This window comes from Pan paniscus, chromosome 18, assembly GCF_029289425.2.
Source record: "Pan paniscus chromosome 18, NHGRI_mPanPan1-v2.0_pri, whole genome shotgun sequence".
Taxonomy (NCBI): Eukaryota; Metazoa; Chordata; class Mammalia; order Primates; family Hominidae; genus Pan; species Pan paniscus.
In genome coordinates, this window is record NC_073267.2 from 56358567 (window position 1) to 56372925 (window position 14359).

The 14359-nt window shown below is 52.0% G+C and overlaps 1 protein-coding gene across 2 annotated transcripts in view; it reads left to right on the forward strand.

Annotated features, from left to right (window-relative positions):
- GPT2 (glutamic--pyruvic transaminase 2) overlaps positions 1-14359 on the forward strand; it is a 46904-nt gene that overhangs the window by 14483 nt on the left and 18062 nt on the right. For both annotated transcript variants that reach the window (XM_055100071.2, XM_003819792.5), the window contains exons 4-6: positions 1828-1936; positions 7994-8127; positions 10796-11039. In XM_055100071.2, coding sequence (XP_054956046.1) covers positions 1828-1936; positions 7994-8127; positions 10796-11039 — 487 coding nt within the window. The remainder of the gene's footprint in view (positions 1-1827; positions 1937-7993; positions 8128-10795; positions 11040-14359) is intronic.

Consider the following 14359-nt stretch of genomic DNA (forward strand, 5'->3'; position numbering starts at 1 on the left):
CGATTACAGGCGTGAGCCACCATACCTGGCCTGTTTTATTTATATTTATATATTTATATATATATATATATACACACACACACACGTATATATATACACACATATATATACACATATATATACACACACACATATATATATGTATATATATATACACATATATATATATATATATATTTTTTTTTTTTTTTTTTAGAGACAGAGTCTTGCTCTGTTGCCCAGGCTGGAGTGCGATTGTCATGATCACTGCTCTCTGTAACCTCAAACTCCTGGGCTGAAGCAATCCTCCTGCCTCAGCCTCCTGAGTATCTGGGACTACAGGTGTATGCCACCACACCCAGCTAATTTTTAAAATTTTTGGTAGAGACAGGGTCTTGCTGTGTTGCCCAGGCTGGTCTCGAATTCCTGGACCCAAGTAATCCTTTCCTGCCTCAACCTCCTGAGCCACACTGGGATTGAGGCCCATTTTGGATCAAAATGCAGTGCTGTGTGTGGTTAAGGTTCATGGGCTAGGGCCATCAGGGAGGTTGAGCCCCGAGAACACCAGTTCCCTGTTCCCTGCCTTGTTCTCTGGGGCAGAGGGCTGGGGAGGGGCTGGGAGGGCTCAGCCCACAGCCCCTGAGGGAGTTGTCACAAGGCAGTGAGAGAGAGGAGCTGAGGCTGGCCCTGGTCTGAGGGGCGCTCACTGGGCCTCCCTCCCACGGCCACTGCTGCTGACCCTTGGAGCAGGCCAGCAGCCCTGGATGTTAGAGTCCCCATGCTGGGCCCAGGAAGGGGAAATGAATCAGACCACACAGAGTGGCTCTGCCAGGGAAATGAGGTGGGAGGAGGCCAGAGGGCCCTGACTTCCCTGGAGCGTGAGCTTTGAAGGGGAGGGCCTAGTGAGAGTGGCCTCTCAGGAGAGGTCCCCTCATGGGCCTGGGTTTAAGTTGCGGCAGGCTTCAGAACAGGCCTTACTCAGCCTTATTTGCTGGAGACGTGTTCCCAGGTCCAGCCCTGCCACTGTGCATGGCAGGCCCAGCCTCTCCAGCCTGGTGCCAGCTGCCTCCAGCCTTCACACATCTCCTCTGACCTGCGCAGGTGCCCCTGGGAGGTGGGCAGGCCAGCTCAGTGCCCATTGTGCAGATGAAGAGAAGCTGGGCTCCATGAAGCCAGGCGCTCGCTGAAGTCACCCCACTGGTGTCAGAGCCACAAGTCCTGACCCCCTCAGTGCACCTGGCTTGGCTCCTCAGTGCCAGCCTCAACTTGCCGGGCGAGCTGGGGTTACCAGCACTTTTGTACACATTTGCTTGCTTAATCCTCTTAATTTGTGGGGTTGGGGTGATGTTCTCTGTTACAGAGAAGAGAAAGCTGGTCCAGTTTTCATCTAGGGAGGAAAGGGGGTGATGAGGAATGCAGGGGGAGGGGGCCTAGGGCGTTGAGGGAGCTCAGGCTGGGAGTAGGGGGTTCTGCAGCCATGCTCCACCCAGCTGGGCATCGCCTGCCCCCTGCTTTGCAAACCCCTGATTGTGCCTTGGGTGTGTGAGCCCACTGTCCCTAGCGGAAGAGCTTGGGCCAGGGGCAAAGTAGCAGCCTCATTCTGATCGTTGGCTCCTCTTCCAGCAGCCCAGGTCATAGTGCATCCCAACTCTCAACTTCTCCCCTTCTGCTGCAGAGAGCCCAGCGTCTTCCCCTCCCACTCCCAAGCTCCCACAGGCTGAGTCCTCGCAGAGAGGCTTGCGTCAGCCCCATCCCTGGGAGCTGTCATCCTCCCAGTGGCCTCTGTGCTCCTCCTGGAGCTCTAGGAGTGGGGGTGCTGGGAGCTCAGCCTGTGTCTTGTTCCCCCAGGTGATGGCACTATGCACCTACCCAAACCTGCTGGACAGCCCCAGCTTCCCAGAAGATGCTAAGAAACGTGCCCGGCGGATCCTGCAGGCTTGTGGCGGGAACAGCCTGGGTGAGGCCCCAACTTGCCAGGCCCCTAGGCGTGAAATGAATGAGTGTTCCCAGGCGGCCCCAGCCTCAAGCGGAGGGTCCTGCATGCGAATGGGTGTGTGAACGTGTGTGGGTGGCTGACAGCACACAGAGTAAACAAAAAATAGCGTCCTCTTCCCACTCACACCTTGCTGGCCTCGTTTATTAAGCAGGCGGTGCCGGTGCCACCTTTAGGTGCAAGTGCCTGCATCATGCCGGGTGTGGGTGCTCCTCCTGGGAGCCAGCCTCATTGGACAGCAGCTGAGCCTGCCTTCGTCACAGCAGGTTTCACCCAGCAGCTGGAGGCCAGGTAGAAACGCAGTGCTCAGTTTTGTTCAGCATTCTTGCCTCTCTGTGGCCTCCAGCTCTGAACATGTCTCTGCACTGTCTTGGAGATGGCAGCCAATTGCTGGGGAAGGGAAGCACCTTGGGACCCCTCCGGCCCCTTTCTCTGGCTTTCTTCAGTCTGATGGTGCCAGTACCCCCTGGTACTTCATGGTGTTCCCCTCAAGCCGGCCCTCACTCATCCTTTCAGGGACCCATGCCCCAATGTCTGCATCCTGACGTGGCACCAGGCTCCACAGAGTGGACCTGGAACTTGGCCCCTGTAGATGTGAAGATGATTCTCTCCCTCCCCTGCGGTGATGGAGTTCCAGCCTCTGGGCCTCCAGCTTTTTATTCTGTCATTTTCTTTCCTCTGTTTATTTCTGCTGGTTCCTTCATGCAGCACCCACGCTGGGAATCCGGCTTCCTTCGCCCTGAGGAAAACTGCTGTTGTTCTTAGAGTCTTCCTAGGATATGAGCCCTGATGTTCCCGAAAGTGGAGCTGAGGGTGGGGACAGATTCCGGTGGCTTGCTCAGCAGGGGAGTGGCCCCCCTTGTTGTCTCCATCTCCCGCCACCCCTGCCAACTTTTTCTGCTCCGTCCCTTATTGACGGCCCTGTGCTTACCCTCCTGGCTGTGGCCCCCCTGCCCTCCCTCTGAGTCTGGACACTGTCTCTCTCAGGAGGGGGCCAGCTGCCCCTTGCTTTCCCACCTGCCAGCCTGGATGGGGTGTGGGCTGGGGCCTTGTGTGCCAAGACCTAAACCACAGGCTGGCAGAAAGCAGCCCTGCAGCCCAGAGGCCCGGCTTCCGGGCTCCTTTCCCCCCTGCACCCTCTGCCTGGCCCCAAGGGCAAAGGTGTTTCCCAAAGACCCCATGGCCATGGGCCTAAAACTCCTGGAAGCCCCCAACTGAGAGGCAGGGGGAGGGGAATGTGCCTTTTGTGTGTCTGATGCGAGTGTCTGGGGACCAGGTACGGATTTTTGTTCCACGTGCTAAGCCTCATCAACAGGTTTTTGCAACTTCGTGTGAGCCAGAGCTGGGGTAGTGGGGCTGAGAGACTGTGTCCCTGTGAGTTCCCTCGTCGGGTATTACAGCAAAAGACCAGTTGGCCCTCATGGTTTTTGGGACCCACCCTGAGCCCTGTTCCAGGACCTCATAAACACAGGTGAGGTAGGAGTCCTTGGAGTCTCTCTCATCCTTCAGCCAGGAAGTACTTTGTACCCACCTCCTGGGCTTGCAAGGAAGGTTCATGTGTGCTAAAGCCCCTTGTTAGCTGTAGACAAGCCCTGCCCATTCCAGGGGGCAGGACAGTGTGGTCCTTCGCGTGACAGGGACATAGTGGTGTCGCTGTCTGTCACCTACGCTCTGGGCAGCCTGAGCACTTTTCTGCCCATAGGAGTAAAAAGAAATGGAGCATGTCACTATGCTCCATGGCCACCCTGACCCACAGGGAGATTATTAAATATGTATACAAAGTCTTGAAGTTCATCCAGAGATTTTATTTATTTATTTTTTTGAAACAGAGTGTCACTCTGTTGCCCAGGCTGGAAGTGCGGTGGCACGATCTTGGTTCACTGCATCCTCTGCCTCCCGGGTTCAAGCGATTCTTCTGCCTCAGCCTCCTGAGTAGCTGGTACTACAGGCACGTGCCACCACGCCTGGGTAATTTTTGTATTTTTAGTAGAGATGAGATTTCACCATATTGGCCAGGCTGGTCTTGAACTCCTAACCTCATGATCTGCCCACCTTAGCCTCCCAAAGTGCTGGGATTACAGGCGTGAGCCACCGCGCCTGGCCACTCAGGATGTGTTTTTATCCTACCCTTTAAAATTATTTCTTGGGCCGGGCGTGGTGGCTCACACCTGTAATCCCAGTACTTTGGGAGGCCAAGGCAGGTTGATCACCTGAGGTCAGGAGTTAGAGATCAGCCTGGCCAACTTGGTGAAACCCTGTCTCTACTAAAAATACAAAAATTAGCCAGGCATTATGGCGGGTGCCTGTAATCCCAGCTACTTGGGAGACTGAGACAGGAGAATTGCTTGAACCCAGGAGGTGGAGGTTGCAGTGAGCTGAGATCATGCCATTGCACTCCAGCCTGGGTGATGAGAGTGAAACTCTGTCCCCTCCAAAAGAAAAAAAAAAATTTTATTTCTTAGCAGGGCTTCATGTTTTTTTTTTTTTTTTTCTTTTTTTCCTTTTTAAGAGATAGGGTCTTGCCCTGTCACCCAGGCTGGAGTGCAGTGGTGCAATCATAGCTCACTGTAACCTTGACCTCCTGGGCTCAAGCAATCTTCCTGTATCAGCCTCCCAAGTAGCTGGGACTACAGGCACACACCACCACACTCAGCCAACTTTTACATTTTTTGTAGACATAGGGTCTCACTGTTGTCCAGGCTACTCTTGAACTCCTGGGCTCAAGCAATCATCCTGCCTCAGCCTCCAGAGTAGTTGGGATTACAGGCATAAGCCACCACACCCAGCAACTTCATTTATGTTCTGTTTGACGAGCAATTTGGTTCTCAGGTTTGTCCTGGATCTCAATGGGGTTGAGGTAAAACCTAGCACCTGCCTGGGGTGGGGCAGGAGCTGTGTGCCCTTGTCTAGCCCCTCCCTGAGTACGTACCAGGCTGTGTTCTAGACACCAAAGACACTGGTGAGCAAGGTGGGTGGAGCTTCTGTGCTCACAAAGCTATCAGATTTGGGAGAAACAAACATGAAAAAGAATATATACGAATGTGTAATCACTAGTTCTCATGAGATCTTGGAGAGAGCTGCAGGATTATAACGAGGGGCTCTAATGGAGAGGAAGAGCTTAAGGGGAAACGTGGCATTCACGCTCATGGGGAGGATGAGTAAGAACCTGCAAATGCATGCCGGACCAGCGAACAGTGTGTGCAAAGGCCCTAAAGTTGGGACCTCCATGTGACTGAATGAAGGGGCCCTAGGGCAGTGGTGTTCGATGAGGTGGGAGTTTGGCAGTGGGTCCTCAGCAGGGTGTAGTGGAGCGCAGCCCGCAGTGGGCAAGGTGCTCTGAGAGAAATGCACAGAAGAAACGGGTAACAGCCCCTGCCCTGGAGGAACCAAGAGTCAAGAGTCAGCGTGGGGAGGGCAGGGCTGCTTCTGTACAAAATAACTGGAGGGGCCAGCACAGTGGCTTACACCTGTAATCCTAGCACTTTGGGAGGCTGAGGTGGGAGAATTGCTTGAGCCCAGGAGTTCAAGGCTGCAGTGAGCTATGATCGTGCCGCTGCACACCAGCCTGAGCAACAAAGTGAGACCCTGTCTCTTAAATAAACTAATAAATAATAAAGTAACTGGAGAAATTATAGGCTGAGAGATTGGCTGGAGGTGGAGCAGAATCTTTAGGGCAGGCCTCCTGGAGACAGACTAGAAATGAGCCTAGAAGGATCAGTGTGGTTTGGAGCATAACATGAGATCTGAAGAAAAAGAAACCCAGGAGCCTCCTTGGAAGGGTAGAAAGTCTGTGACCCGCAGAAGTAACATTCAGAGAAGCAGAGGGCTTGCTAATGGGCGAAGGCCTGGGTGTTCAGGGAAGTGGATGCTCTTAGAGGCAGGAAGAATGGGAGGCCTTGAGGAGGAGAAGGTGGGGCATTGAAAAGGGGTGAAGGGAAGCAAGGAGTCCTAGAAGGTCTCTCTTACAGAAGCTCAGAAATAGCAACTAAATCACCTATTGGGGGAGGGCTCTAACACCAGCATCTGCACCTACCCTTTTTTAAACTTACAAAATACTCCAAATGTATTAGAATACTCAAAATAACATGACAGAAGCCCATGCCCACCACCCAGAGTGACACAAGTTAACATTTGCCAGTTGGCACCTTAGAGCATTGGTTTGGCTGTTCCTTTTACAGCTGTGCAGAGCCCAATGCTGCGCAGAGAGGCTGAGGCAGAGCTAGGGGATTCCAGTTCAGGGCTTTTTTTTTTTTTTTAAAGACCGTCTCAATCTGTCGCCCAGGCTGGAGTACAGTGGCGCAATCTTGGCTCACTGCAACCTCCACCTCCCTGGTTCAAGTGATTCTCCTTTCTCAGTCTCCTGAGTAGCTGGGATTATAGGCACCTGCCACCATACCTGGCTGATTTTTTTTAGAGATGGGGTTTCACCATGTTGGCCAGGCTGGTCTCGAACTCCTGACCTCACGTGATCTGCCTGCCTCAACCTCCCAAAGTGCTGGGAGTAGAGGCGTGAACCACTGCGCCCGACCCCAGTTCAGAGCATTTGACTGTGTTCCTCCTCGATGCCAGGCCTGGACTGATGCATGCTGAGGCCCCAGAGGAGAATCTGCTACTTCCAGTCGCCATCCTGCCTCCTGGGGGTGGTTTTTGCAGTAACCACAGAAGGAATAGTCTGGTTTTCTTTAAATGCGGTGTAAAATTCAAAAGATCTAAAAGAATATACAATGAAACATCTGCCTTCCACATCTGACCCCCAGCCCCCATGCACTTCCACAGGGAATTCACCTCAGCAGTTTGAGTCTTCTTCCAGAGAGATCTTGCACCTGTACAAATACATCTTTCCATTTTATTTTCAAAAACCTAAATAGCGGCCTGACATTTAAAAAAATCTTTTTTATGGAGGTAAAAATGTTAACGTACAGCTGGAATACCTTTCACACATGCACACATTGATGTCTCCCCACCAGGCTCTGGATACGGAGCTTCCAACCCCCTGTACACTCTCTCGTGGGTCTTTCTAGTCAATACCCCCACCCCAGAGCAGTTAACCACTGCTCAGCTTCCAGGACCATTCGTTAGTTTTACCTGTTTTTGAACTTAGTATAAATGGCTTTCAACCCTAAATGGCAGCGGGAGGGTATGTTCACATGGGACTGGAGGCTGGAGGACACCTTGCAGTCCCAGGGATCTGTGGTTGATGCTGGTCAGAGCCCTGGGTGCCTGGGGCTGGCCAGTGGTGCTAATGTGGGGTTTTTGTTTTTATTTTTATTTATTTTTTTGAGATAGGGTTTCACTCCAGGCTGGAGTGCAGTGGTGTCATCATAGCTCACCGCAGCCTCTACCTCCTGAGCTCAAGCGATCCTCCCAGCTCAGCCTCCAAGTAGCTGGGACTATAGGCGCATGCCACCACACCTGGCTGATTTTGTATTTTTTGTAGAGCTGAGGTTTCACCACATTGACCAGGCTTGTCTCAAACTCCTGGGCTCAAGTCATCCTCCTGCCTGGCCTCCCAAAATGCTGGGATTACTGTGCCCAGCCCAGGGGGTGCTATTTTGGAGCCTAAGTGTTGGCCCACTCTCTCAAGTCCTATGGAACCATGTGTAGGCAACCATGGTAAAGGCATGGGAATCCCAGCTCTAGTGACTGACATTGTCACAGATCACATATAAATCCGAGGAGGGTGGGTGGAACAGTTGTGGACACCATTTGACTGAGTAGAAGCCAGGGCCTAGAATAATGTGTAACGCATAGTAGGTACTCAGTCAGTACTGGGTGAGTGAGTGGATGAGTGGATGGATGTGTGGGTGGATGAGTAGATGGGTGGATGGATAGAGGGGTGGGTGGATGAAGCCAAGACAGGTGGTTAAGCAGTTTGCCGCAGTTCCAAAGCAATGGGAGTTGGGCCCCACCCGAGACCCTCACCCCAAACAGGCATCCCTCTAATTATATGGATGTTAATTATATTGACCCTGTGGAGCCAGACATCCTGCCTCTGTTACTGTCTTGCCTGCTGTCTTACAGGGTCCTACAGTGCTAGCCAGGGTGTCAACTGCATCCGTGAAGACGTGGCTGCCTACATCACCAGGAGGGATGGCGGTGTGCCTGCGGACCCCGACAACATCTACCTGACCACGGGAGCTAGTGACGGCATTTCTGTACGTGTGAGGGTGGCTCGTTGTTATCCGGTGTTTACCCACATGAAGAGCAGCCTTGCCTGTTAGGGCCCAGCATTGGAATTGGCTAGCAGGGAGTCAGGCTAGCAGGGAGGGTGGCAGCACGGGTGGCCACCCTCTGGTCCCCCTGCCCTGGCAGCCTGCAGTCTTTGCCTCTTTTAGTCTTCATGAGCCTGGACGCTACTGCAGCCTCGATTTCTGTCCGGAGTGCACGCCAGCAGGTCCAGCTGCAGAGAAGCCGGGGGACACCCGAGGGTAGCCACTGGCCTTTCTGTGGTTCTGCACGTACTGGTGTTCCTCCTGTGCCAGGTGCTGGGGCCAGCTGATATCACAAAAATAAATGCACATCACAAGCTTTTAGTTTCTCTTCTGCAGTAGAGAAGGGCAGGGTGTTATGGGAAGGAGCAGTGGGAACTCCGACCTGGTGGAGCGGGGGCAGGAAGTCTCCAAGGAAGGCCGAGTAGACACCGACCTGAGGGACACACAGGAGTGAACTGGGAGAGGGGGTGTGCTCTGAGCTGAAGGTCACTGTGTGCAGAGGCCTAGAGCTGGCAGGAGTCTGAGCGCTGGGAACTGGAGATGCTGGGGGATGAGTGCACAGCAAGGGTCGGAGTTACCAGGCGTGGGCTGGCAAGGCAGCTGGCACCAGTACAGGGCCTTAGAGGCCATGCTGAGGATTTGGGTCATTGCGCTAAGAACAACAGGGAGCCACTGAAGGGTTTGAAGGAGAAGGAGGTGGAGCAGTTAGATTTCTGTTCCTAAGTTTTAATTTTGGCTGGGAGGGGCACAGGAGGCAAAAGGAGGTGTCTCGGGCTGGGGTCAGCTACTGATGGGGTCGGGGAGGGCTGGGGCCAGTGGTTACTTGCAGTCTGGAGTGCAGTGGAGTTACTTGCAGTGGAGTCTACAGTCCTGGGCTTGGGGGACTGGTGGAGCCTGCAGTCCTGGGCTTGGGGGACCGGTGGAGGTTTCAGTCCTGGGCTTGGGGGACTGGTAGAGCCTGCAGTCCTGGGTTTGGGGGACCGGTAGAGGTTTCAGTCCTGGGTTTGGGAGACCGGTGGAGCCTGCAGTCCTGGGCTTGGGAGACCAGTGGAGCCTGCAGTCCTGTGTTTGGGGGACTGGTGGAGCCTGCAGTCCTGGGCTTGGGGAAGTGGTGGACTACAGTCCTGGAGGGGGACTGGTGGAGCCTGCAGTCCCGGTGGGGGACTGGTGGAGCCTGCAGTCCTGTGTTTGGGGGACTGGTGGAGCCTGCAGTCCTGTGTTTGGGGGACTGGTGGAGCCTGCAGTCCTGTGTTTGGGGGACTGATGGAGCCTGCAGTCCTGGGCTTGGGGGACTGGTGGAGTCTGCAGTCCTGGGGTGGGGGACTGGTTGCCTGCCTGTCCCTTTCTGCACACGCCTCCCAGGGCCTGGAATGGTGCTGGGTGCTGTCAACTCATCTATTCTCAGGGAGCCATGTGCTGTCTGAACCCTTCCTTTAATGGGGCTTTGTTTCCTGACCTGTAAGGCTCTTGTTTGTTGAGTGCTTTTTTCCTTTCCCAAAGCTTTTCTTACACATTAAGCTCTTATTGGAGCCCATGGGAAATGGAGGCCCGGAGACATTAAGTGGTCTACCTGCCTAGAGTCAGTTCTTGTGACATTTGGGACTCTAACATTGGAGCTCCAGCTACCAATCACATCATCTTCCATTGCCTTCTGCTGTCAAGGCCTCTCTTGAATCCCAGAAATGCCCAGTGTGGGAAGAGGTCCTGGAGGAGGGAAGGGGGCGTGTCCACAAGATTCAGCGGAAAGAATCAAGTCATTGTACTTTAAAATCTCGAGGCATTTTTGTAGCAAGGAACTGAGTCTGAAAAAGGACCTATGCCCGTGTTTAAGGTGGAGACTCTCCCTGCAGAGGGTTTTGTCTAATTAATTCAATGAATTACTGGCACATCCACCAATACCCCAAAGGAATCCCATGGCCTGGTTTCTCAGAAATCTTCAACAAGCATCCTGCTCAGCTTGGAAAACAGGTCAAAGAGCCACCTGGTGGCAGTAGATGGGTATTTTATCCCATTTTAAGAGTCCCCTGTTGGGGTGGGTGTGGGGTGGGGTCTTTCCAACCTTGGGCACTAATACTGATAACACACATTCCTGGGCCCCACCCCTGACATAGGGAATCAGGATTACAGGAGCAGGGTCAGAATAATTCTGAGACAGGGCTAGTGTGGGAACTATTTTAGAAGTATTAAAAATACAAGTATTGAGTCTTTTTAAAAATATATATTTTTAAAAGAAAAATAATATTTTTAAATTTTTAAGTAGGGAGGTGGAGGTCTCACTGTGTTGCCCAGGCTGGTCTCGAACTCTTGGCCTCAAGCGATTTGGCTGCCTCAGTCTCCCAAAGTGCTAGGATTTTAGGCGTGAGCCACCGTGCCCAGCCTAAGTACTGAGTCATTAACTACACGTTCTGCACTGTGCTGAGAACTTTAGAATGTTGTATTTTGCTTACTCCTCGCAGCTGCCCTCATTTTACAGATGAGGAAACTGAGACTCGGGGAAGTAAAGCGACTTGCACAGAGTTGGACTGGAGGCATGCAGTGGGGCCACGGGTGAAAGGCTGGGTCAGGGATGGGAAGTAGTGCTGGCTTTCTAGATGTGAATTCTCTGTTGCAGACGATCCTGAAGATCCTCGTCTCCGGGGGCGGCAAGTCACGGACAGGTGTGATGATCCCCATCCCACAATATCCCCTCTATTCAGCTGTCATCTCTGAGCTCGACGCCATCCAGGTGAATTACTACCTGGACGAGGAGAACTGCTGGGCGCTGAATGTGAATGAGCTCCGGCGGGCGGTGCAGGAGGCCAAAGACCACTGTGACCCTAAGGTGCTCTGCATAATCAACCCTGGGAACCCCACAGGTCTGCACTTTACTTCCTCGCCAGTTTCGTAGAGGGTGGGGGTGGCTGATAGACTGGCTGTCTAGAAACCAGAGTTAAATAATTGGAGGGTCTCTCTGCCCCTAGTTTCCCTTCCAGATTTGCTAACCTAAAGCCATAAAATTTGCCACAGGCCACCTCAAGAGGTGAGTAGGCCAGGTGCGGTGGCCCATGCCTGTAATCCCAGCACTTTGGGAGGCCGAGGCAGATGGATCACTTGAGGTCAGAAATTGGAGACCAGCCTGGCCAACATGGCGAAACCCTGTCTCTACTAAAAACACAAAAATTAGCAGGGCATGGTGGTGTGCGCCTGTAGTCCCAGCTGCTCAGGAGGCTGAAGCATGAGATTTGCTTGAACTCCAGAGGCAGAGGTTGCAGTGAGCTGAGATCACGCCACTGCACTCCAGCCTGGGTGACAGAGCGAGACTCTGTCTCAAAAAAAAAAAACAAAAAAACTTAGGTGTGGTGGTACATGCGGTCCCAGCTACTAGGGAAGCTGAGGTGGAAGGATCGCTTGAACCCAGGAGGCAGAGGTTGCAGTGAGCCAAGATTATGCCACTGCACTCCAGCCTGGGCAATAGAATGAGACCTTGTCTAAAAAGTGAGTAAATGCAGACATTTTCTTGGGCAGTTTGAATAATAATTATTATTTTATAGAGATTGGGTCTTACTCTGTGGCTCCAGGCCTGGCTGAAGTGCAAGTGGTATGATCATAACTCACTGCAGCCTTGAACTCCTGGAGATCTTCCTGTCTCAGCCTCCTGAGTAGCTCAGACTACAGGCAGCACCACCACGCCCAGCTAATATTTTAATTTTTTATTTTTGTAGAGACAAGGTCTTGCTGTGTGTCCCAGGCTGGTCTTAACTCCTGGCCTCAAGTGATCCTCCCAAAGCACTGGGATTATAGGCATGAGCCACTGCACCCAGCCAGGGTTGTATTGTTATTTTTAAGACTGGTTTTTTGGGTGTTTTTTTCCCCTGTTCTTCATTTGCAAAGACTTGCCTCCTTGAGATTATTTACTCACAAACTTACCATTAATCATAGGCCTCATTTTACCGTCACTCTTCCTTATTTTTCTGAACCGGATTTGAGAATGCTGGTGTGTGTGTTGGTTTTTCTTTGATACAGCATTGCTGTGTACCTTTAAGGCCTGAGAGGAAAATGTCATATTCAAAACAAAAGCAACTAAACCAAAAAAACCACTAATTTCCAGAAGTTGAAAAGCACCCCCAATTTTGCATATTTTTCTTTAAAAAAAAGTCTGCAGTCCTGCCTGTTTTGATCTTTCTGGGCCGCTGCCTTCATATGCCCCCAGTGCTATTTGGACACAGGGAACAAGGGCTCCTCTCTCCTCCTTTGTTGAGATAAATTGGGTCAGGGCCAAAATGCATTGGAGTTGGTTGTGGAATCTGTTTCTCGGGAACATCAAATGATGCTTCAGTCAGCTGAAAACACCCCTTGAATTCCTGAGTGCAGAAAATGGGTGCAGCTGGCGATACCACTGGCTTGTTTACCCCAGCTCCTGGGAGTGTGGGGGATAAAGATTCAGTAGGAAAATAACATAGAGCTGGCTTCTCAATCCTGGTTGTACATTAGAATCACAAAGGGAACTTTGAAAAATGTCAAAATTGAGGCCACACCCTAGGATCTGTGAGATATCGGTAGCCTGTGCTGCCGAGGCTGAGACCCACTGCCTCAGAAACATGGTGCCCAAGCTGCGGGGCCCCACTTCAGACACTTGGATGTAATTGGGCCGGGGTATGGTTTGAGAGTTTGCATCTCTAACAAATTCCCAGGTGATACTGATGCCGGGCCCAGGACCACACTTGGGGTAGCAAGTTCTGCAACATCTTGGGAAAGACACTGTACCTAGTCCACATCACAGAGTCAACACATTCTTGGCCAGGTGTCTACATAAATCTTTTCACCTGAGTGAGAAGAAGTCATTGTACCAGAGAAGTCTCCTGCTCTGAGTAAAGAGGTCATTTTCTATTAATCTGATATATTGACATAAGTAATTTTTATAAAGAATAACTTTATGAGTGGGCAGGACCTGGCCTTGCTCCCGGGGTCTTCACTGTGTGAGAGTCAGTCAGCTGTGAGAAGAGGGTCTCTGGAAAATAGAAACCCACCTGTGATGACCATATGTCTTGTCTGGACCACACACTGTGACCAGGGTGGCTTAAAGGTGTCAGAGTGGACTGGGTTCTTAAACCAGGACCCTTTTGGTTTCAAGACAGAAACCCAACTTGAGACTGAAGGGATTGGAGGGTGGAACTGTGGAGTGCAGGGTTGAAGCAGTGCGCCTGAGTCAGAGTCCGTGTCACAGGAGCCTCGGTACCCTCCTCAGCTGTACCTTCCTCTGGGTTGCAGTCCTCAGGAAGAATCCATCCTTGGAGTGGCTTCAGCACTTTCAGCCATTGCCATCAGCTGAGCTACCTTACAGCAGAGCCTCTTCCAGAGTTTCACCATTCCCAAATTGGGTCACCTGCCCATTCCTGAACCAGTCAAATCCCTGGGACTCTGATTGGCAGCTCTGTGTCCCAGGCCTCCCGCTGGAGTTCCCCATAGGACAGTGGTATTAGGCCATTCTTGCATTGCTATAAAGAAATACCTGAGACTGGGTAATTTTCAAGAAAAGAGGCTTGATTGGCTCACAGTTCTGCAGACTGTACAGGAAGCATGGTGGTATCAGCTTCTGGGGATGCCTCAGGAAGCTTCCAGTCAAAGCGGAAGGTGAAGGGGGAGCACGCACATCGCATGGCAAGAGCAGGAACAAGAGAGAGAATCAGGGCGGGGCAGGGGATGCCGCAGACTTTCAGGGTCTGCCCCCTTGACCCAAACACCTCCCACTAGACCCACCTCCAACATGGGGATTACATTTCAACGTGAGATTTGGGTGGGGACAAACATCCAAACTACGTGAACAGTTGTGATCTGTCACTCAAAGGAGGATGCTCAGTCACCAGCTACAGATGTTCCCATCAGCTTTTGGGGAATTAATTTGGCCCAGCCTCGAAAGGTACTTGGGAGACCCCTCTCCAGCCTTTGGGGCCTGTATCAAAGCCATGTCTCATGTCTCCCCCAGCTGTGCCCTGGCTTCTCTAATGCCATTTATGACATTCCCTTCTGCACCACTGTTTATGCACTTATCTGTTCACTGGCTCAGCGGGCATGCTCTGAGGCGCTGGAGAGAAGTAAGTTCTGCCCTTATCCTCACGCTGTGTGTAACAGCAGTATTATTTGCACACACTGGGTCTCATTTCCTTTACTGGGCTGAAGTCTTTTTAAGGCTCTGGTT